The following is a 22,785-nucleotide window of genomic DNA, read 5'->3' as shown; positions in this document are numbered from 1 at the left end:
CTCTCTCTCTCTCTCTCTCTCTCTCTCTGTTTCTCTCTCTCTGGCTCTTTTTTCCATAGCTATGAAGCAGGGTGTAAGATATCAGAATCCTAAGGCCCATTATCTTTTCTCGCTCTTCTAGGAAGGAATTTTTTTCTCTGTTCCATTATTTCCAGTAAGTCCCATGATAACTTTATGCTGATGTCATGTCCAAACACATGTATCCATGCCAGAATTATTTATTCCAAGCTGTGAAAGCTACATCCTTGTACATGTATCTGGGATACACTGAGGACTCAGAGGGAAAAAAAAAATTACACTATTTTTTTCCCCAGAAAGTTTTGTTGATAGTGCTGAATTAGTAGAAGAGTAAATGATGTTACATGTAACTAAGGGGGCAGAGGCAATTATGACTAACAAATATTTAGGGGTATGTCTTAATTAGGGTTTCAATCGTTGTGATAAAACACCATGACCAAAAAGCAAATTGGGGTAGAAAGAGTTTGTTTTGATAATGATGTGTTCCATGTTCATTATCAAAGGCAGTCAGGACAGGAACTCAAGCAGGGCAGGAACCTGGAGGCAGGAGCTAATGGAGGGATGCTGCTTACTGGCTTGCTCCCCGTGACTTGCTCAACCCGCTTTCCTATAGAACCCAGGACCACCAGCCAGGGTTGGCACCACCCACATGGACTGGGCGCTTCCCCATCGATCACTAATAAAGAAAATTAAACTGTATCCTATGGAGGCATTTTCTCCATTGGAGATTCCCTCCTTTCAAAGGACTCTACTTTGTGTGACGTAAGACTAGCCAGCACAGGGTACGATATCAGAAAAGCCAAACACGGAGAATGGCAAAAGCGGGCATTAGTCCACATACTCAGTTGCTTGTTCATCAGTTCCATGAGTGTGAGCCACCCCGTCCAGCAGGAGCATTCCACACTGCGGGCAAGTGATGGGTGTGGGAAATCCTCAAGAGTATGTGCATGGGGAAGGCAGGAGCCAAGACAGCAGGCTTTCACAGAATGGCCCCCATGCAAAGGACTCTGACTGTGACAGGGTTAAGTGTTGTTTCCTGTCAGCCTGGCAGGAAAGGAAGGAAGGGGAGAGGAGAATTGTCAACAGGTCTTAAGGCATGAAGGCTGGAGTTGCTAAGAGGAAAACAAGAAGAAGAAAAGAGATTGGCCTTGCACAGAAGTGTCTCATACCAGGACTTTCTGTAGGCTGCTTGGTGTAATGTATTCACTTATTCCTGAGCTATGTAGACTAGCAAGATGACTCAGTGGCATAAATGCACTAGCCTCCAAGCCTAAGTTCAATCCCTGGGACCCAGATGATGGAAGGAGAGACCTGACCCCCAAAAGTTGTCCTCTGACCTCTGCGCACACTTACACACACCCATGTACAGACACACCACACACATACCACACATACACACCACACACATAAACATAATATAAAAGTTTCCTGAGAGTCATGAACAAATGTCCATCCAACCCAGGTAGAGCCATATGGTTCTAGTTTGGCAAATCCATGACTTTAGGAATGTGGATGGGCCCCAGCTACATCTCCCAAAATCCCTGTGAAGCAGGGACAAGAGCTTCCCCATGCATGCTTAGATGGCTTCCCCACTACAGTTCGTAGTCAACCTCCTATATACTAAGGGACTACGAGGGACCACCTGCAGCTGGAACAGAATTACATATGGCTGGTAAAAGGGTACAGGAGGGAGGGAGGGAGTGGCTGCAACCTCACTTGGGGCATCTGTCATCCCCTTACCCTCTGTGAAGGGATGACCACAGGCCTCACCTTGTTGAAGGCTGCCTAAAGGCAGTCACAGCTACTCTGACTAAGGTGGCAGTTGCTGTGAGGCTCAGAGAATAGCGATTCCCCAGCAGTTGGCCTTCCTCCACAGCACAGTCAGCCTTGGTGGCCAGACAGATGCTTGGGTGGGATCTGTCTCTGCAAGAGGGATGGCTTGCCATATACAAAGCCCCAGTTCACCCTGGGAGCATCAGGTACTCAGAGGGGTAGCCAGCAGCCTCTACTAACCCCATCTTGGAAGGGAAGAAGACAGTGAGAGGTGGGGCTAATGGGAGGGGATTCACGCTCACTGACCTAGTGTCTATCCTCAGCATACATCATACCTCACCCCTCATAGCCAGTACCTCATCCCATGAGTTGTTGGGGAAGCCACTGAGGCTTGGCCAGTTTGTACACCTTGGGTAGGGAATCATACTCTGTGCTAGGGTGGAAAGTTTGAACATGGGAGCACCTCAGTTTTAATGTGGGCAGTGGGGGGGAGTCTCCCATTTTATGGGACAACCTATCCCATAGGATGGATTCATGAGGTTAACAAGTAAACAAGGAGAGCTGGTGTGACAGCTCTCAGCCAACTGTTAGCCATGCAAGCAATGAGGACCCAATTCAATGCCCTGAACTCACATTTAAAAGGTGAGTGGGAAGCCAGGCATGGTGGCATACACTTTCAACCATAGCACTCTGGCTGAAGTGTGATCTGAGGCAGGCAAATCTCTGTAAGTTCAAGGCCAGCCAGGCTGTACTGGCTGGTTTTGTGTGTCAACTTGACACAGGCTGGAGTTATCACAGAGAAGGGAGCTTCAGTTGGGGAAGTGCCTCCATGAGATCCAGCTGTGGGTCAGTTTCTCAATTAGTGATCAAGGGGGTAGGGCCCCTTGTGGGTGGTGCCATCCCTGGGCTGGAAGTCTTGGGTTTTATAAGAGAGCAGGTTGAGCAAGCCAGGGGAAGCAAGCCAGTAAGAAACATTCCCTCCATGTCCTCTGCATCAGCTCCTGCTTCCTGACCTGCTTGAGTTCCAGTCCTAACTTCCTTTGTGATAAACAGCAATGTGGAAGTAAGCCAAATAAACCCTTTCCTCCCCAACTTGTTTCATGGTCATGATGTTTGTGCAGGAATAGAAACCCTGACTAAGACACAGGTCTATATAGTGCTTTTCAGTATATCTAGGAGGCAGAGACAGGAGGATCCTTGAGGCTCATTGGCAACCCAGACTAACCTACTTGGTGAGTTCCAGATCAGTGAGATCCTGTCTGAAAAACCTGCACATGCATACACTCACTCATACATGAGCACATACTTATTGCTTCCATGGGAAATGTGATGGTTTGAATATGCTTGGCCCAGGGAGTGGCACTATTAGGAGGTGTGGCCTTGTTGGAGGAAGTATGTTGATATGGGGGTGGGTTTGGAGACTCTCCTCCTAGCTGCCTGGAAGCCAGTCTTCTCCTGCCTGCCTTTGGATGAAGATGTAGAACTCTCAGCTCTTCCATCCCCATGTCTGTCTGGATGCTGCTATGCTCCTGGCATGATGATAATGGACTGAACCTGTGAACCTGTAAGCCAGCCCCAATTAAATGTTGTCCTTATATATAAGAGTTGCCTTGGTCATGGTGTCTGTTCACAGAAGCAAAACCCTAACTAAGACAATAGCAAACCCAGGAGCCATTCCACCCAAGTTCCCTCTGGGAAACCAATGAGTTTATCATGGCTGACTTTCAGGGCAAGAGATTACAGTTACAGAGAGGAGGATGGGTGACCTTAAAGTAGCCACCCTGGAAGATCTGCTGCCCTCACCATGGATGATGGAGCCCCTCCCCCAAACCCTCCCTCAACTCCAACCCCTACCCACATCCTTTTGCCTCTCTCAGAGGCCTTGAGGCCACGTGCAGTTAGGGCAAAACTGCATACAACTGGTTGGGAGGGGTGGCTGGATTTGTAGGCGAGGGCATCGAAATCCTCCCAGCTCCCTCCTTCCAAAATGGTGTGATCTGAGGCAGGCAATGGACAGTCAACAAGCTAGGCTGTGATAACCTTTTTGCCAGCAGGTCCATCCTGAAGATGGTGGCAGAGGATAGGCTCAGAGGATAGGCCTGTAACAAAACACATTCTCCCTCTTTCTCTCTCTCTTTCTCTCTCTCCCTCCCTCCCTCCCTCTCTCTCTCACTCGCTCTCTCACTCTTGCTCTCTCTTGTGCACGTGCCTGTGCACACACGTGCACACACACATACACAAAGTAAAAGCTGAAATCAGCAGGCCATACACATTGTGTTATAAAACAACCCCACAGTCTTATTTTGCAACCTTGTATCTATCTCTTGCTAGAAGTCAGTGCCCAGTGAATATTACCTTCCATGTTGGAGATAGTGTTATCATATCTAAATTACTTTGCAGTTTTCCAATTAAGTTAAGTTCTCGGTGGTGCTGCTAATTAGCCAGGGTGATAAGCTGGGCAGATAAGATCCACATCTTGGTTTTCAGGTTTAAAGGTGAAAGGCAAAGTCCCCACCCAGGTGGCAGCTGCCCTTATAGAAGGAGAACAGAATGTGTGGCACACAGTGGGTGTTCAGTAGACACTTGGTGCACAGACACATGTCTGGAGCTCATCATGCTGTGACCACTGCCCTAGGGTCTTTGTGAGTCCCTTACAGAGTACCACAAACTGGTCAGCTTAAAAACAGGAATCGACCCTCCATGCTGGAGGTCACAAGTTGGATATCAAAGTGTCACCAGGGCCATTGGTTTTCAGAGGGTTTGGACATGCTATTGTTCTTTCTGCTTCTCCTAGCTTCTAACATGTGCATGCAACCTTGGTGCTCCTTGGCATATAATGCAATGCTCTGACCTCTGCTTCCATTTCTATGAGTTTGGACATGCTATTCCCTCAAGGAAACTTTCTTCCATTCTTCCTCCTGTGTAGCTCTGACCAAGTTTCACTATTAGGGTCCTGGTCACGGCACTGGTCAATCTACCCTTGAGCAGCCTCGTCTTAAGCTAGTACATTGCAAAACTGGTCCCAGACGATGTCACACTTCAAGGTGCCGCAGATCTCCCTGAAGGACACAATTCAACCCTTAACACCGAGGGAGCAAAGATGGGTAAACCTGGGTGAAGACGATGGCAGTTGATCCTTGCAGCCAGGTGCTTTCAGCTTCCCCTGAGCTCTCTCCTGCCCTCTTTGGAGGCTTGCTGATACCTTCAAACCATGCCAAGATGGAAGGAGGTCCCGCTGCCATGAGGACAGGAAAGAAGTCAATTGGCGCTTGTGAAACTGGCGGTAAGAGGCTACTGTTAGACTTGTCCAGGGGAAAGCACGCGGGCACACGAGCCAGCAAGTGTTGAAGAAAAACAACCGCCATTGAGGAAACCGCATGTCCAAAGACTGAGGTGGGATTGTGTGTGACCTCCACCTCTGTGAAAGGTGACTGAGGTGGCTATAATTTTTTTTCTGCGGGTTGGGCTACCGATGAGGAGCAAGGCTTTGGCTCTGTGAGATGGTGGCCCCTCCTATCAGCTCTGCCTCTACTGTCAACCTCCACCTTTGTCACATTCTTTCAGAGAGAGAGGGAGGGGAAAAGGGAGAGAGAGAGAGAGAGAGACAGAGAGAGACAGAGACAGAGACAGAGAGAGACAGAGAGAGACAGAGAGAGACAGAGAGAGAGAGAGATGTGCATATGTGTGTATGGGTAAAGGCCAGAGGACAACCTTAGGTGTAATTTCCCAGGTGATGAACAACTTGGTTTTTTTGAAACATATCTATCTCTGGCCTGAAACTTGCCGATTTTGCCAGGCTGCCTGGTCAGGCAGCGCCAGAGGTCTGCGTGTCTCTGTATCCCTGGCACTGGGATTGCAAGCAGTCCTCAGCACACCCAAACCCTGCCTCACTCTGTGTGATCAGCCTTTCAAAGTTCAGGTTATCCTGTGAGATCTGGCAGCAAGCACATGCTAGCAAGGCTGAAGGGCTCATTTATGCACGGGCCTTAAAAAAAACACAAGAAGGCTGGTGAGGTGGCTCAGCCGCCAAGACTGATGACCTAAGCTTGATCGAAAGGCAGGAGAGAAACAACTCCTATATGTTGTCTTCTGATATCCACTCTTGTGCTATAACATGCACATGTACACACACATGTGCACATACATGTATACACACAGACTAAATGAAAGGCTGGAGAGAAACAACTCCTGTATGTTGTCTTCTGACATGCACTCATGCACTATAGTAAACACACACACACACACACACACGGCTCATCAGTTAAGAGTACATTCTGTTCCCAGTACCCACACAGTGGCTCACTACTGCCTGTAACTCCGGTTTGAGGAAATCTGATGCTCTCTTTTGTCATGTGGCTCACATGTGGCACCCAGACATGAATGCAAGGAAACACTCACACACATAAAATAAAGCATATCTCCTTTTAAATGTTTTTTAAAAAATCAAGAGAATTCCACTCACCATGCGAAAAGTTAGTGCCAGCTTCTCCTCAGTGTCTTCCAAGGGTTGAATTAAAGAACAGAAAGGTACCCCAAGCATTGCCCAGCTGGGAACATGCTTTCTAGGACCAGTCTGCCAGGGGATTGGTGGGATTGGAGACACAAGCTATGGGGCAGTGGAGGCAGGGAATTAATTAGTTTAAATGGAGCACTGAGCTCATGTTAAGAATCACAGGGGTGCTCAAGCCAGGTAGTCCTGCTGTCCCAGGTCTGGGAGTATGCCTGTGTGAATCAGTCACTCCCAACCAGAGTGCACCAGAAGTAGGACCAAAGACAGAGATTTCTTCTGAGGTGAACCCATGAGATCCTGGCAGGGGCTGGGGAAGTTAATCAAAGGATTATCAGTAGCACAATGGTGTCATGCCTAGCAGGCACTGTGACGTTTCAAGTAGCCTTTAGAAGATGCTATTGTAAGACATTATGAACAGCGGGCAAGAGAATATTAACGACACAGTATGAAGCCCATATGGTAACTTGGTCTGGTTAGGAAGTCTTCCTGCTGCCAAAGTGTGTATGAGGGAGTCAAATTGTATCAGTTCCCCTTCTCACTGCTGAGGTAAACCACAGGACAGAAGTTAACTTAAGGAAGGGTTCAGACTGGCTCACAGTTTGAGGGAATACAGTCCATCATGGCAGGGATGGCATGGCAGCAGGAGCAAGAGGCAGTTCGTCACAGGGTACTCACAGTCAGGAAGCAGAGAGAGCTGGATGCTGGCACTCACCTCTCTTTCTCCTTTGTATTTGGTCTGGGAGATGCACATATCTAGTAGTCAGGACACAACTGGCCTCATGGAGCATTGACCATCTAAACCTGTAGGAGAACTCAGCAACACGGGGGGCAGAAAGGCAGCTCCTTTGTTCTAAACAGAGCACGGTCCATAAAAAGAACTCCAATGAGGCACTGGGGAGGAGGCTCAGTCGGTTAAGTGCCTTGCCAACAAGCATGAGGACTGAGCTTGGGCCCTAGTGTCCATGTAGAAAAGACAGGTTTGGTGCTACATGGTATAATCCCAACCCTGGATTTAGGGTGGGTCTTCCCTGCTGTCAATTACCTTAATTTAGATTCCCTCACAGGCACACCCAGAGGTTTGTCTTCTAGGTGATTCTAGATCTTGTCAAGTTGACACTATTGATCACATACTTGAGGTAAAGACCCACTGACTCTGGCTGGCCATGTTTGAGTTCTCCTGAGAGATGCCAACTTCCGGTCCTGCCACATGTGAGAAGGAGGCCAAGAGCCCCATTGCTTGTCCGAAAGAGAGAGGCTTGGGCATCACCATGGCAACAACCATGACCATGATCCTTAACAACACAGAGAAGGCTTGAGGGCTGTGCTAGATGGAATGCAGAACACAGTGTGGGACACGCACACTGTGTCTGGGTAACACCTACCCTCAAGAGAGCATGATCACGAGGCCCCTCCCTGTGAAGCAAACACGTGAGGGTGATAGAAGAATTCAAGAGATTCCATGACCAATAAACAGGTGTCTGCAGAGGGCTTGCTAGTGGCTTCTGGGTCTCTTCCCACATAGATTGCTTGCAGTAGATCCTTGCCTGCGTTGGCTTCATCGGAACCCAAGCTAAAATGGGTATCATCCCCAGAATGGAACACTGGGGTCACAGGGTGCACATATTACAGTGGTTCTTTTTGTGTCATGTGTTTGTGCATGCACATGCATGCGGAGACCAGAGAACAAGTTTGGGTGCTGCCCCCCTTCTTTCTCTTTAGTTTAGCTTGGAATTCTCTCACTGACCTGGAGCTCACAAATAGGTTAGGATGGCCAGCCAGTGATCCCCAGGCATCTGCCTGCTTCTACCTCTCCAGGGTTGGGATTATACCATGTAGCACCAAACCTGTCTTTTCTACATGGACACTAGGGCCCAAGCTCAGTCCTCATGCTTGTTGGCAAGGCACTTAACTGACTGAGCCTCCTCCCCAGTGCCTCATTGGAGTTCTTTTTATGAACCGTGCTCTGTTTAGAACAAAGGAGCTGCCTTTCTGCCCCCGTGTTGCTGAGTTTTCCTACAGGTTTAGATGGTCAATGCTCCATGAGGCCAGTTGTGTCCTGACTACTAGATATGTGCATCTCACAGACACAGAGACTAAGGGACACGGAGACTAAGGGACATTGAGAGCTGCAGAGTTCACCAAGACGAATTCCAAGGCTGGCAGCTTACTTACACTTTATCAGAATTCAAAGAATTCAAAGATGGAAGTTAGCCTGCAGAGTCTCACATGTCATCTGAAGTCCCAGAGCTTGTCTCATTAGAAGTATAAACTAAGCCCTTACCCAGGAGATACACTATCATTGCGTGCAGCCTTTCACATAGTTTATGGATGGAAGTCACTAGAAGTTTGGCCTCTGCAGATAACAGGCCAGTTCTGCCTGGTCTGCATTCCAGCCCCTGAGTCATCCGGTGACACCATATCCTGCCCTGCTCCCATTCTGTCCCTCTTCTATCTGGCAGCTCTGAGCTCTGAGAGGTTTGCAGAAATGGGGGTAGAGGAGAAGAATCGGCCTCAGAAACTGAAAGTCGGGCCAAGTGGACATCCATTAAATCTTACATTGAACCAATCATGTAAGACAGATATGTTTAAAGGGACTTGGTCTCATCCCCCAAGGAACTCACAGAGAAACACAGCCTAAATGTTCGATAGCTGAAGAGGGAGAAAGTGAGATCTATTCCCATAAAAAGAGCAGTGTTAGGTGTGTCCAACCAGTGGACTGGACCACATGTGACCAAGGATAGCTATGAATGTAGCCCAACATGGAATTGTAAGCTTTGGGGCTGGTGAGATGGTTCAGTAGGCAAAGGAGCTTGCTGCTCACGCCTGATGACCTGAGATTGATTCCCTGGAACCCACGTAAAGGTGGAACTGACTTCACAAAGTTGTCCTCTGACCTCTACATATGTGTGGTGGCAGGCATACCCCACCGCTGCCGGGACCACCACTACTACTAAATGTAGGGCCGCCAAGATGGTTCAGTATAAGGGAACTTGCCACCAAGCCTGACAACCTGAGTTCATTTCCCCAGGACTCACAAGATGAAAGGAGGGAACCAACTCCTCCTGTGTGCACGCAAAGCAAATAGTAAATAAACATAAACTTAAAAGAGATGGCTCAGCAGTTAAGAGCACTGACTGCTCTCCCAGAGGACCTGGGTTCAATTCCCAGCACCCACATGGCAATTCAGAATTGTCAAACTCCAAGATCTGATACCTTCACACAGACATATGAGCAAGCAAAACACCAATGCGTAGAAAATAAATAGAAAATATCTATTTTAAAAAGTACACACGCCTAAAAAAGTAAACTTGTTTAAAGTATTAAAGTATCACATGCATTTTTTTTTGCAATGTTTTTGTGACATAGTTGTGAAGTCTATACTGTGAACTTTGGTTTTTTTTTGCTCTGTTTTTATAGCACTGGAGAGTGAACCCAGGGCCTCTTACTTGCCAGGCAGGCAAGCCTTCTACATCCCCAGCTGAGTGTGAACTTTGTAGACTAGAGAGTCATGTTACATCAAAAGGTCGTATGTGCCTATGAGTACATGCTAGGACATGTGTGAGCCCAGAGAGTGTGACACTCAGTGAGACAAGCCAGACACAACATATGACAAACTGGAAGATTCCGTTTGTATGAAACATCCAGAAGGGGCAAATCTAGAGGCAGAAATGTAGATTCGTAGTCGACAGTTGAGGTGAGGAGAAAGGAGATAAAAGGTGATGATTACAGATGGAGCCAGGGGGAGATTGGTTGGAAACATCCCTGCTACAGAAGCAACAGTACCTGAGCTCTAGCCCCCAAGCCCATGTCAGAGCCGAGACAGGGACACAGTATCTGTAATCTCAGCACTGGGGAGACGGGAGGATTCCTGGCAGTCACTGGCCAGCCAGTCTAACTAGCTAGTGAGCTTCAAGTTCAGTGAGAGAGCCTGTCACAGAAACTGAAGTAGGAGGCTGGAGAGACAGTTCAGTGAGTAAAGGCTCACACGGTGGAAGGGAGAGAACTGAATTATCCAAGTTGTTCTCTGCTCAAGCCTGATGAGTGAAGTTTGAAATCCATGGAGACGGGGGACTGACCCCTTCACACACACACACATATACACACACACACATACACACACACAGACACACACATAGACTCAGACATATAGATATACACAGACACACAGAGACATAGACACACAAACAGACACATACAGAACCACAGACACACACATAGACACAGACACATAGACACAGACACACACATACACAAATAGACACAGATACACGCTTAAAGACACACAAACAGACACATACAGAACCACAGACACATAGACATAGACACACACAGAGATATAGACACATACATAGACACACAGACACACAAAAACACACATACAGAAACACACTCACATACAGACACACTCATACAAACACATACATACAGACACACATACAGACACACACAGGCATACACACAGACACACAAACACACACAAACACACACACACACTCACACACACACAGGTAGGGGTGTAATGACATCTTTCTAAGTGGAAGCTGGGACAACAGAGAGCCTGCAGAGGACTCGTCCCTTCCTCCCATCTTGCTGTTGGATTGTTTGCTATGTCTTGCTAAAATCTTGCAGTGCTGGGAATGAATACACACACCATCACATCTGGACTATTACAAGGGTTCTGGGGACCAAACTCAGGCTTGTGCGGCTTGTGTAACTTGTGCTTTTACCCTGAGTCATCTCCCCAGTCTCAGGAAGTAGTTTTTGAGTTAAGCCTTGAGGGAGAAGAAGTGGGCTGGAAGGACAGACACATTGTCTGAGGCCAGACTAGACAGAGCCTTGTATGCAAAGATAAAACCTCTTCATTTTGCCACAGACCCTGGACACGCTCCAGATAGTCTAGATGATAGCCGAGGATGAATAGGTTATAAAAGTTATTTGATGACATGAAATAAATTTTATAGGGATGTTTTATCCTCTGGTCAGCATAAATGATGACGTGATGGGTCAGAAGAGGACCTGCCTGTCCCATCAGACAGGGGAAGACGGTTATCATCTGGGCGCAGATGTCCTTCCACACAATAGGACTGCGGATGGGTACCACTCTGTATGTGCGACATCCCATAACTTACTTCTATGCCAGTTGTATCACATTCCTCGCACATGCTGACTGCTTTTCTGGAAATACTGGGGCACTCAGGTAATGGCTCAAAAAGAAGAAGAAAAGAATAGTAAAGAACTTGTCAAGCAGGTATCCTGGTAACCTTATCTTTCTTTAGAAGAAATTTGAACATGAATTGGTTTTCAGACAGGCACTGAACAAAGAGTTGGGTGAAGCCAAGACAGACACATTCATCGCGTGTATTTTGTCCCATAAACAAGAGTTATTATTTGGTGCAAAGAAGGAAAGAAAGATGGATGGTGGGTGGCTGTGGGAATGGCAACATATAAAGGAGTGGGGACCGCTCTCCACCCTGCAGCCCCGGCAGTGCTCCCAGGATGAGCATGGCGGGCTTGGTGCTCCTGGGGCTCATGCTGAGTGCTGGGGCCACTGTGGCTAAGTCAGAAGGAAGCAACCTCTGCTCAAGGAGCCAGGTGTTCTTCAGAGATGCTTGCTATGAGTTTGTGCCACTGGAACACACCTTCCACGGCGCCCAGGGCTGGTGTGAAGAGCATGGAGGCCATCTGGTCTTCATTCCCGATGAAGACACCCAGCAGTTCCTGCAGAGACACATTACCCAGGACAGAGAATGGTGGATCGGACTCACGGGAGGCTCAGTGAACAATGGCACCACGGGAGGTAGGTGCTGTGTAGATGGGTCTAATGGGAAGCATGTGATAAAAATTCTTACTGCTACTGCTTATCCAGAACCTGATGGGGCAAATCAACATGTCCTAATTTTCATGGCAAAGAGACCCTTCTCTTTAGTTGTTTGGTGGACTGGGTAAAATAATTCATATATAGTATATCAGAGGAGGGGTGATCTAAAAACATGCTTATATTCCTTGTGTTCTCTGTGGTGTGGGGTTCTAGCTCTCTGTGGTGTGGTGCCTCTGTATACACATTCTGCGGGCGAACCTCCCTCAGAATGGGAGGTTGCCGAGTCTCACACCTGAACAGTTCCAACCACCCTCTCAGGCTTTAGAAACTTCTGGAGCAATGCAAGCCACTCCAGTATGCGCTCAACCCATGCCCAGACATGGCTGAGCAGATGCCCTGAGTTATCTGCTTGTGAGCATCATGGAACACTCTGGGCTCTACATTCTGTCACTCCTAGCTAGGTAGCCCCACCTCCTATGGGTGCTCCAAGATGGTGTCCCCTTATGTCTGAGCACTTGAAACTGATGGTGAGGACACACCCGTTATCTGGTGTGGGGAAAGAGAGCAATCCATTGAGCATCTATAGCGTAGGAGGAGTTGAGTTTGGAAGACGCTCCATGTAAAGGAGGGTAAGAGAGGACTCTTGCCAAGCCCTGCTGCACTTGCTTCCATTCCAGGCTCTGGGTCCTGGCTGGATACCTCAAATGTCAACTACAGCAACTGGCAGGAAGGGCAGGCCACACCTGCCCCATGGACCTGTGGCTACATCAGAAGTGGCCCTTCATCTCAGTGGGCTGCCCTAGAGGATTGTGAACAGACCTTTGCCTTCATCTGCGAGTTTGGTAAGCTGGTCCTGTGGGGGCTCCCTCCCTGTCCCTCCCTCTCTTCCTGCCTATCTGCTTCCCTCCCTTCCTCTTCCCCGTCTTGCTTGGCTGCTTCCCTCCCCCCTCAGTCCTCATCTCTCTAACCTTCTCTCTTTATCTATCCCTTCTATCTCTAAGGTTTCCTGTGGTCTTCCTTTCTCCCCTAACCCTGTATCTCCCTGTCTCTTGGTGGGTCTCTTCCTTCTCTTCTCTTCTTGGTCCCTCATCTTCCTGTTTAGGCACCTTGCCTGTAGACTTCTTCTGACACTATCTTGCTTGTTTGGGACTTTCTCCCTTTCCATCTCTGGGTTCCCCCACCCCAAGTCTCTGCCTGTAGGATTCTCTGTATCCCTCTGTATCTCTCTCCTCCTCTCCAGTGGCCCCACTCCATCCTTGTGTTTCGCAGTCCTAGTCCAGCCCTCTCCCAGCTCAGTGTGTGTTCCTAAGTTGTCACTTTCCCTTTGTTGCAGGGGTCGGCCACAGCCTGGCTTGTGAGGGCCACAACGCCACTATGCACTGTGACTGGGGGGAGGTCATCCTGGTCCAGAATGCTTTCTTCGGGCGCCAGACCCCCTATTTGTGCACTCGGGGTGTCTGGCCTCCCTCAGACCTGGAAGGAGAATGTGTCTGGATCAGCGTCAAGGATGAGGTGGCAGGTAGGATCCCAGGGTGCCACAGTTCTTAAATAGGACACTGAGGCAGGTTCACCAAGGCCATCAAACCCAGCTCCTGAGGCAGGAAGGCTTTCTAATTCCCCTCCCCCTCTTGGGTGCAGAGAACATCAACTTAGTTAACCCATATTTTAAAATCACAAAAGAGCTCAAATCTTCAGGCAAGAGTAAAGAGAGCTGGATTGTGTGGCTTATGTCTATGATCCCTGCACTTGGGATATGGAGGAAAGAGGACCAGGAGTTTAAGGTCCCCCCTTAGCTACCTAGGCTGTTTGGGAGCAGCCTGTGTTACTTGAGTCCCAGTCTCAAACAAGCCAGCCAAGAATAAAGAATATTGTGATAAACTCCCAGACAGCCACTATCCACCTTTGTTGGCTCTTAATACCATGCAACATTGTAGCATTAGTTTCAGATTTACTCATAAAGAACTGAATATGGCACCTCGGGGCTCCAGCCCTGCCAGTTACTGCTGGAAACACTGTTTACGAACAGCACACCTAGTCCTCAGTTCTGCCTTCTTTCTGAGCATCCATAACCCTTGTGCGATCTTGGTTATGTAAATGGCGCTGTCTTCTATGTGTCATCCCGCAGCCTAAGGTTGTTTTTGAGATGTGTGGTCTTTCTTGGTTCATGCTGTTCTATTTTATTTAGTTTGCCTCTTATACAATGCTCCTCCTTTCCTTCCTCTCCCCATGTATGTAAGCCAGAAGACAACCTTAGGTGTCTTCTCCCAGGGTTCATCTACCTTGTTTCTCTTGAGACAGGGGAGGTCTCACTGGAGTGGAACTTGCTTAGACTAGCTAGGTTAGACTAGACTAGCTAGCCAATGAGCCTCAGCGATCTGCCTATCTCCACTTCCCCAGGGCTAGGATTATACATTTGTACCACTGTACCCTGCTTTTCTACCTGGATTCCAGGAGTTGAACTAGGGTTCATGTTTTGGCAGAGCACTTTATTGACTGCGTCATTTCCCCATCCCTTAGAGCAGACATTTCTTTTTTTTCTTTTTCTTTTTTTTTTTTATTGCTTTCGTTTTGCTTCAGCTCTTGCCTAGCTATGTCTCAGATTAATTTACAACTTCTCTCTCTCTTTTCTTTTCCAGTTTTTCTTATTTTAAAAAAAATTTATTTTATTTCATTTTTATGTGTATGAGTACACTATAGCTGTACAGATGACTGTGTTCCATCATGTGTGTGGCTGCTGTTGATCTCAGGACCTCTGCTAGCCCAGCCCCGCTCGCTCTGGTAGAGCAGACATTTCTGATGCTATCCCCTGAGCATGTGGTGGTTTCCTTTGGGCTTCCCCGCCCTCTTTAAATCTGATAAAATCTCCTCTGACCGGTCCTTGCTCTATCAAAGGGCTCAGTTTCAGGGACTACCCGGGCCCTCCTGGATCCAGGACGTCAGGGAATCTGTCTTTGTCTGTTTGTTGCAGTGACCACTGTTCAGACCCCAGGGACCCAGGTGGTTTCAGCTCCTCAGCTAATGAGGATACAATGTTACATGCTCAGCCTGGGATCCCTGAGGCCATGGGTTCAGTCTCCTTGACGCACCTGTTAGTATTTCCCCTCAGAAGAGCTGTCTCTAAACAAAGACCCGTGAGGACTGTGGGGTGCAGAATACTCTCCGAGCCTCCCCACTCTGGGGAGAACATATCTCTTCTCCCTTGGAACTTTTTTTTGCCCCACTGCTCTTTGTCCCACATGTTCACCACAGCGTCCTTGCTCCCCCTGGAGCTGGTGTGGGGATAGAAAATACTGAAATCAGTTTGTAGTTCACGACATCTCTCTTCTGAGTTCCAGACTTCTGTGCTGGGTTCTCCAAGATGGAAGGGCCTCAACCGGACAAGCTGAGGGAGCAGGCTTCCTCACCACAGCTGCTGGAACTGGGCTGGCTGCTTCCTCAACAGTCAGCTGTAAGCTCTGGAAACAGGGTCAGCACATTGGAAGGGAAACCTGGAGCCCATTGGGAAAGAGTGAGAAAACCTGGCAGGGCCCCAACATCTGATTGTGTTGGAGTGCCTGATCACTCAATCAACCAAGTGGCCAATAAACATTTATTGAGGACCAATAGTGCTAAGCACTACCCTGGGCTCTGTAGAGATAGGATGAGTCAAGTATCTGCTTTCAAAGAGCTCAGAGTCCAGGGAGGAGACAGATAAATGTTGCCATGGGAGGGAGCAAATGGCACTATGCATTTACTCATTAAAATGTGCTTTAGATCTACCATGTGCCAGCTGTGTGTGCGTGCACGCATACACACACACATGCTCACACTCGTGCTCCAGACTCAACAGTGCACAGAACGTTTAAATACTCCCCAGGCCTTCGGAGACTACCATCTAGTGCTGTGGGTCCCTATAGGAGTATATAACCAGACAGAGGGCAGTCACTAACTAGGCCTCATGGTGCTAGGGTATTGTGCTGAGAGCTGAGGGTGTAACTCACTGCAGACAGCCTGCCTGACATATGAGAGGTCTTAAGTTTAATTCTCAGAAACCCCCAAACCCCCGAAAGCCACAATTGAAAGAATTAATGTTTTGAGTTGGATGTAGTGACCTATACCAACAGTCCTAGCAACTCAGGAACTGCAGACAAGAGGATTGTTTGAGGTCAAAGATTAAGGTCAGCCTAAACAGCTGAACGAGACTCCACCCACCCCACTCCAAAAACCAGAAACCAGTCAGCTGTGGCAGCAGTGTACCTCTTTAACCTCAGCCCTTGGAAGGCAGAGGCAGGTGGATATCTCTGAGTTCAAGATTAGCCTGATCTACATAGAGTTCTGTTTCAGCTACTTAGAGAGGGCTTGTTTTTTGTTTTTTGTTTTTGTTTTTGTTTTTGTTTTTTAAGTGTAGAAAAAAAGGAAGAGAGGAGGGAGAGAGAAGAGGGGGAAGGACCAGAGGGGAAGAAGGAAAGAAGGAACGGGAGGGGAGGAGATAGTCCATCAATCATCCATCTTGTTAGGTCATTAAACAGTCCAGGGAGCTGTTTTTTAAAGCCCTGGAAGATCTGAGAACCCAAACAGCCTTTACAGCAAGCACTCTAATCCCTAGAACTGTGGGAGTAGTGAGCTAGGACCCAAAAAGGCACTCACAAGGCATAGGGTATGCTTAAGGTCACCAGTCACCTGACTTGGCGACGGAAATCCCCCATCCCCAAGTCAGTCTCCAGGATTGTCCATTTGAGAACAATGTAAGCCCCTGAGTCCCTCTAGGCAGGGGACTTTCTCTACATGGAAATAGAAAGGAGAAGCCAGCAAGTTTCCTGGTGTGAGCATTCTGTGGCCACATTCGAGGATGAAGGAGAACCTTGAAGCATCTGAGGACTGGATTCTGCCTCGGATGTGGTATTGGCCGCAGTCTTTCCCAGAACCCTGAGAAGGGAAAGCAGCCAGTCCAGCCCACCCAGATTTCTGACCTTTAGAACAGGAGGACAAGAGCCTGGGCTGTTTTGAGCCACTGTTTGAGCAGCTGGAGATGAACATGTGTCCTCCACATGTGCTTGGACCGGGGGTGTCTGGGCAATGAGATTGTGATGTGGGACAGAGTCGGGTGAGGGGACGTGTGGATGGAGACACGGGTCCACTGACTGGTTGACTCCCCAGAGGAGATGGGAAGTGAGAGACCACCAGGAAAGGTACAGGTGAGGGTTTGGGGAAGGGGGAAGGGAGGGATGTGCAGAGTCCTACAGGAAGAGGGAGTTTGGTGGTATAGGAAACTCCAGAGTGCATGGTGTGGTTCTAGCACACAGGGTGCCCAACAGGAAGTCCATCCAAGGAGCCTGGGCTTTTTCCTGCTGGGAAGAGATAAATCGAGGCTGCTGGACAGAAGAGGAACCTGGAATTTGGTTTTAAAGGCACTCGAGCTGCTGTGAGTGTCTGTGTGTGCTAGAGCACAGACAGGGAGCCTGGCATCTGAAACCTAGGTGGGAGATGCAGGTGGTACACTTGAGAACTGGAAAGATTCTAGGCAGAGAAGCCAGCTTGCTTGGTATTTCTCAATGGTGGGAGTTCAGGATGCTGTGATGTCTCTGGCTTGGGCCAGTCTCTTTCCGGAGGTCTGAAAGAGAGACTGAGAGTGAGAGATGAAAGAGAGACTGAGAGATGAAAGGCCTCGTGTGGAGAAAGAAAAGGGAGAGCAGCGTCCCAGGCTTGTCAGAACAGAGATCTATAACTGAGGGATATGAAATAGCAGGCATCCATTGTCTAACAGTTATAGAGGTCAGGGCCCAAGATCAAGATATCAACAGGGTCACATTCCCCCACCGCCTGAACGCTGTGTGAAGAGAAGGCTTTAGCCTCTTCTAGCTGTTTTCTGGTATCCCTTGGTATCCTTGGCTTATGGAAACTCCAGTCTCTGTTTCTGTTTCTACAAGCTGTAGATGAGAGTATCATTGGCCCCTGGCTGCTGTCAACCCCATGGTTGATAGCAGCATAGCAAACAGAGAAGAAAGGTGAAACCCATGCCCAGGATGGTGTCTGGGAACTGGGGGTGGGCAGGTAATGTGTCTTGCTGGCTAAACAATGACACAGGCATGTTATAGCTTAGAGCAAGCATGGGTGGTCTTCCTGCCATTTTAGCTCAGGGCCTGTAGGTGTCAACAGGCATTTGATGGGCGGGTGTTGAGTATCTGAGTGGATAAAGTAACATATCTATGATGCTTGGCTGAGTGTATGTTCTCTTCTTTCCCATGCCGTTCCTATCTCTGTACAATGTGGATGTCTCCCAGGCCAGTGTCAGGGGCTGCAGGCATGCCAGGTTGCAGCAGATGGGACCTACTTTGGAGACTCGTGCCCCACCAGGGGCAGCTACCTGTGGGTGCAGTACCAGTGTCTGGAAGGTGAGTCTCTAACTGGGTGGGCATGGGAATTTTCTTACTTGTATGTCAGCCTGAAATTAATTCTCCTCCCCAGGTGACACTTTCCCTACAACAGCTTCCCTGTAGCCAGACATCCCCGATTCCTGGCATGCATATGTGTGTGTGTGTGTGTGTGTGTGTGTGTGTGTGTGTGTGTGTATGCATCCTGACCAGCTCTCTTGGAGCCATTTCTTTTAAAAATATTTTTATTTTATATGCATAAATGCTTTGCCTGCTTATATGTATGGGTGTAACATGAATGTGGTGCCTGCAGAGGTCAGAAGAGGGCAATGGATCCTCTAGCACTGGAGTTACAGATGCTGTGAGCCTCCATGAGGGAGCTGGGAACTGAACCTAGATCCTCTGCAAGAGCAACAAGCATACCTAACCACTGAACCATCTCTCCAGCCCTAAGACTAAAACCCTAAAAGTCATGAAATAATCCACACTATCACCATTTGTAAAAATGTCATGATAAAGAAGGGAGAGTCTTCCCCTTCATCGTGACAGCCCCATTCCCCTAAGGAAATGCTACTAATATTAAGAGGACATTTTTTCTCTCTACTTTTAAAACTGTTTGCAGACATGGCTATGAGTGAATATATATATATATACATTCTGAACTAAAACATAACCATATGAACCATATTAATCTACAGCCCGTCTCTTCTTTTTCATTTATAATATATCCCGGACACATCTCTAAGTCACTTCCTTACCTTTTGGAAGGAGGAATGGATTGGCTCTGTGACCCAGAGTTTAGCCAGGGTCTTGGGTGTGAGCATGGCTGTGGCACTGTCCACTGAAGAATGGGCACCTCAGCAGTGGCCATACCACACTGGAGGTAGGGAACCCCTCCGCCAGCAGTCCTCCACTGCCCATGGCTCCCTAGAGAAGGATAAGGCCCTATGAGACTCTCCCTACCCTGTGGCAGAATGCTGCTTGGACTCAGTGCTGTATAGGCTACAGCCACAATGCACACCTATCTTGACATAAACCTGGGATTCTTTTCAGAGAAGAAATTGCTCGTAGTGAGCTAAGTGCGTTTTAAGTGCCGCTAGGCAGCACTAAATTACCTTCCTGAAGAGTTGCATTAATTCACTTTCCTACAAAGAGTACGGTACGCCAACTTCCCTTAAGGGTGAGACAGCGCACTGTGCCATCCTGTGACAAATGACTCAGAAAAGCAACTTCTGCCCAGGGCATGAGCCATAAGGACCTGAGGGGAAAAGATGAATCATTGTGGTGGGGTGGGAGGAAGGGGGAAAGGTTCTCAGGGACATCGTGCCGAGAGTGGAGGCTATGGGACAGGCACAGAAAGGGGAGGGTGGCAGCCAACAGGCTTTACCAGTGGCATTCGTTTGCTGGCTGTGTCTGGGTGAAGCAAAACCAGGGACGATTCTCCCTCTCTTATTGTGTGGGAGGAGCAGGTTATATGCCTTGGCCCCAACTTTGGTGGCTTTGCTAAGCAGACAAAGTGTGTCTTTTGGAGATCTGTCAACCGCGGTGTGTCACTGAAGTGTGTGGCTTAGGGCAGAGGAGGGTGTGGCAACCACATTTCATCCTGTCCCTGTGAACCAGGGTGTTCTGATTAGAACTGTCCTCTGACTCACAAAGACGGACCAGAGGTCCCAGCTGCACTCTCAGCATCCCTTACTGGTCCCAGCTTCACCCTGAGCACTCCCTCATAGCTGGGGTGAGAGTGTGAGGTGGTGGTACCTGAACCGGAGACGCTCTCACTTCCAATTTAGCGTCCAGGCACGGGAAAGCTGCAGTGCACAGGTTTGCCCAGGGCTGTGTGGAGCCCCAGCTATTTCTGCTTGTCTCAACCTACCCCACCCCACCCCAGCTTTTGAAGTTCAAGGCTTACAGTGTTTAATAGGAACCATCTTACAGAGACTCATATGCCACCTTTAGCCAATTAGATTTTCATAAAGGAAGGTTTTGTTTTTGTGTGTTTGTGGGGGGGTAGGGTTGTTTGCTAGTGTTAGTAGTTTTAGCCATTATAAAATAGACTTGGATAACCGGTGTCCCAGTTACGTAAATTAAGGTATATTAGGAAGCTGTTAAACAGAAGAGCACAACTCTAGGACTGCCACAGACCAATGCTCTGTGATGCATTAGGTTAAAAGGGCACGGTGATGGATAGCAAACATGGCCCGCACCATCTGTCCATCTGTGTAGATAGAAGAAGAACATGCATGTTTGGGTGTGTTTGTGTGCCTGTAGCTCTCTCTATGAAGCAATCCTGGATTATGGTGACAATGACCGCCACTAGTCATCAGAACAGGGGTCTCGAGGGATGTGTGTGTTTTCAGGGACCCACCTTGTATGTGAGAGGTCCTGGGTTTGATCCCCAACACCACATATATCTAGGCATGCGTGTAATCTCAGCATTCCCAAGGCAGAGGCAGGAGGCTCAGTTCAAGGTCATCTGAAACTGCGTTTTGTATTTGAGGGCGAAGATATATAGATCCTGTCTAAAAAAATAAATAAAATAAATAAAATAAAAATAAAAAGCATTTAAAAGGCCAGATAGATGGCTCAGCAGTAGAGGCTCTTGTGGCCAGATGACCTGAGATCCATCCCTGAGGCCTGCATGGTGCAAAGAGAGAGTTGACTCTTCCAGGTTGTCCTTTAACCTTCACATACACATACATACATGTTCATGTATGTGCCACACACAATAAGTAAATAAACAAACAAATAGATCTCTCAAAAGTAAAACTAATCAGGAGGCAGAGGCAGGTGGATCTCTGTGAGTTTGGAGCTAGCCTGGTCTACACAGTGAGTTCCAGGTCAGCTAGGGCTATATAAAGAGACTCAAACTAAACTAAACTAAACTAAACTAAACTAGTAAACCTATAATAAACTTTAAATGCCTTATATAAAAGTAATGGCTACATGGGTAGAAGGATGTGAGTCTTAAGCAGAAACAAACATCACTGGTTCACAAATTCACAAAACATCACGCTTGGGTCTGCAGGTCTGCGGCTGGTGGCGCCCCACAAGAGCTTCATCTTAGACAATGTCACCATCTCCCTGATGTGGCTCCTTTCTCCCTACACTGGAAACCTGTCCTGTGTACTCAGCATGGGAGACGGCCATACTTTTGACCCCTACTACCCTCCCAGGTAAGAGTGATCTCTGATCCTTATTAAGGCAGGTTGTATCAGTCAGCTTTTGCTGTATAAGAAGTTACCCCCCCCCCCCAAACCCAATGTACTTCTCATTTCTCACAGCTCTGGGGATGGCTGGCTGGATTTCCTGGCTGGGCTGACCCTGCGGGTGACTGGACAAGGAAGGCCTCCCTCTCTCACATGTCCCATGGCTGACTAGATGTCAGCTGAGGGCATGAGCTGCTCACCATTCCACAAGCTGGCCTGGGCTGGATTCAGCGAGGGATCTAGAACTGAGAGTCAAATGTTAGGAGTGCTATTGGGATTTTTCTTCTGTCAAAGTGGACCAGCAGCTCTGCCCTAGGATGGTGCCAGGCTGTGTGCTTAGGTGCCACCGCTGCACTCTGCGTCACCTTCACCTGGTCTCCGGCCACCTGAGCTTGGTCACACAGTCCTTTCCCATCACAGTTCTGCCACCCTGTCTGTGTTCCTTGGACCATGTCGTACTGCTCCAAGCCTCAATGGCTTTGTCCTTGAGAACAAGATGACAGGGCTGGTGTCTTAGTCAGGGTTTCTATTGCTGCAATGAGACACCGTGATCAAGAAGCAAGTCAGGGAGGAAAGGGTTAATTCGGCTCACACTTGCACAGTATGGTTCATCATTGGAGGATGTCAGGGCAGGAACTCAAGCAGGGCAAGAACCTAGAGGCACAAGCTGATGCAGAGGGCGTGGAGAGGTGCTGCTTACTGGCTTGCTTCCCATGGCTTGCTCAACCTGCTGCTTTTTTTCTTTCTTTTCTTTTCTTTTCTTTCTTTCTTTCTTTTTTTTTTTTTTTGTTTGTTTTGGTTTGCCCTGGTTGTCCTGGAACTCACTCTGTATAGACCAGGCTGGCCTCGAACTCAGAAATCCGCCTGCCTCTGCCTCCCAAGCGCTGGGATTAAAGGCATGCACCACCACTATCAGGCTCAACCTGCTTTCTTATAGAACCCAGGACCACCAGCCCAGAGATGCCACCACTGGCCATGGGCTGGGCCCTCCCCCCTTGATCACTACTTGAGAAAATGCCTTCCAGCTGTATCTCATGGAGGAATTTCCTCAGCTGAGGCTCCTTCCTTCTCTGATGACTCTAGCTTGTGCCAAGTTGGCATGGAAGCAGC

At 48.3% G+C, this 22,785-nt stretch overlaps 1 protein-coding gene across 1 annotated transcript in view; it reads left to right on the top strand.

Moving 5' to 3' along the window:
• Positions 1–11,797: 11,797 nt before the first annotated feature.
• The window catches only part of Pkd1l2 (polycystin 1 like 2), a 91,801-nt gene continuing 80,813 nt past the window's right edge, over positions 11,798–22,785 (top strand). The window contains exons 1-5 of the mRNA XM_031336888.1: positions 11,798–12,098; positions 12,797–12,961; positions 13,453–13,638; positions 18,380–18,490; positions 21,495–21,642. Coding sequence (XP_031192748.1) covers positions 11,798–12,098; positions 12,797–12,961; positions 13,453–13,638; positions 18,380–18,490; positions 21,495–21,642 — 911 coding nt within the window. The remainder of the gene's footprint in view (positions 12,099–12,796; positions 12,962–13,452; positions 13,639–18,379; positions 18,491–21,494; positions 21,643–22,785) is intronic.

This window comes from Mastomys coucha, unplaced genomic scaffold (genome assembly GCF_008632895.1).
Source record: "Mastomys coucha isolate ucsf_1 unplaced genomic scaffold, UCSF_Mcou_1 pScaffold22, whole genome shotgun sequence".
In the NCBI taxonomy this organism is placed as follows: Eukaryota; Metazoa; Chordata; class Mammalia; order Rodentia; family Muridae; genus Mastomys; species Mastomys coucha.
The sequence above is the reverse complement of the archived record's forward strand: the minus strand, read 5'-3'. Positions and strand labels throughout refer to the sequence as shown.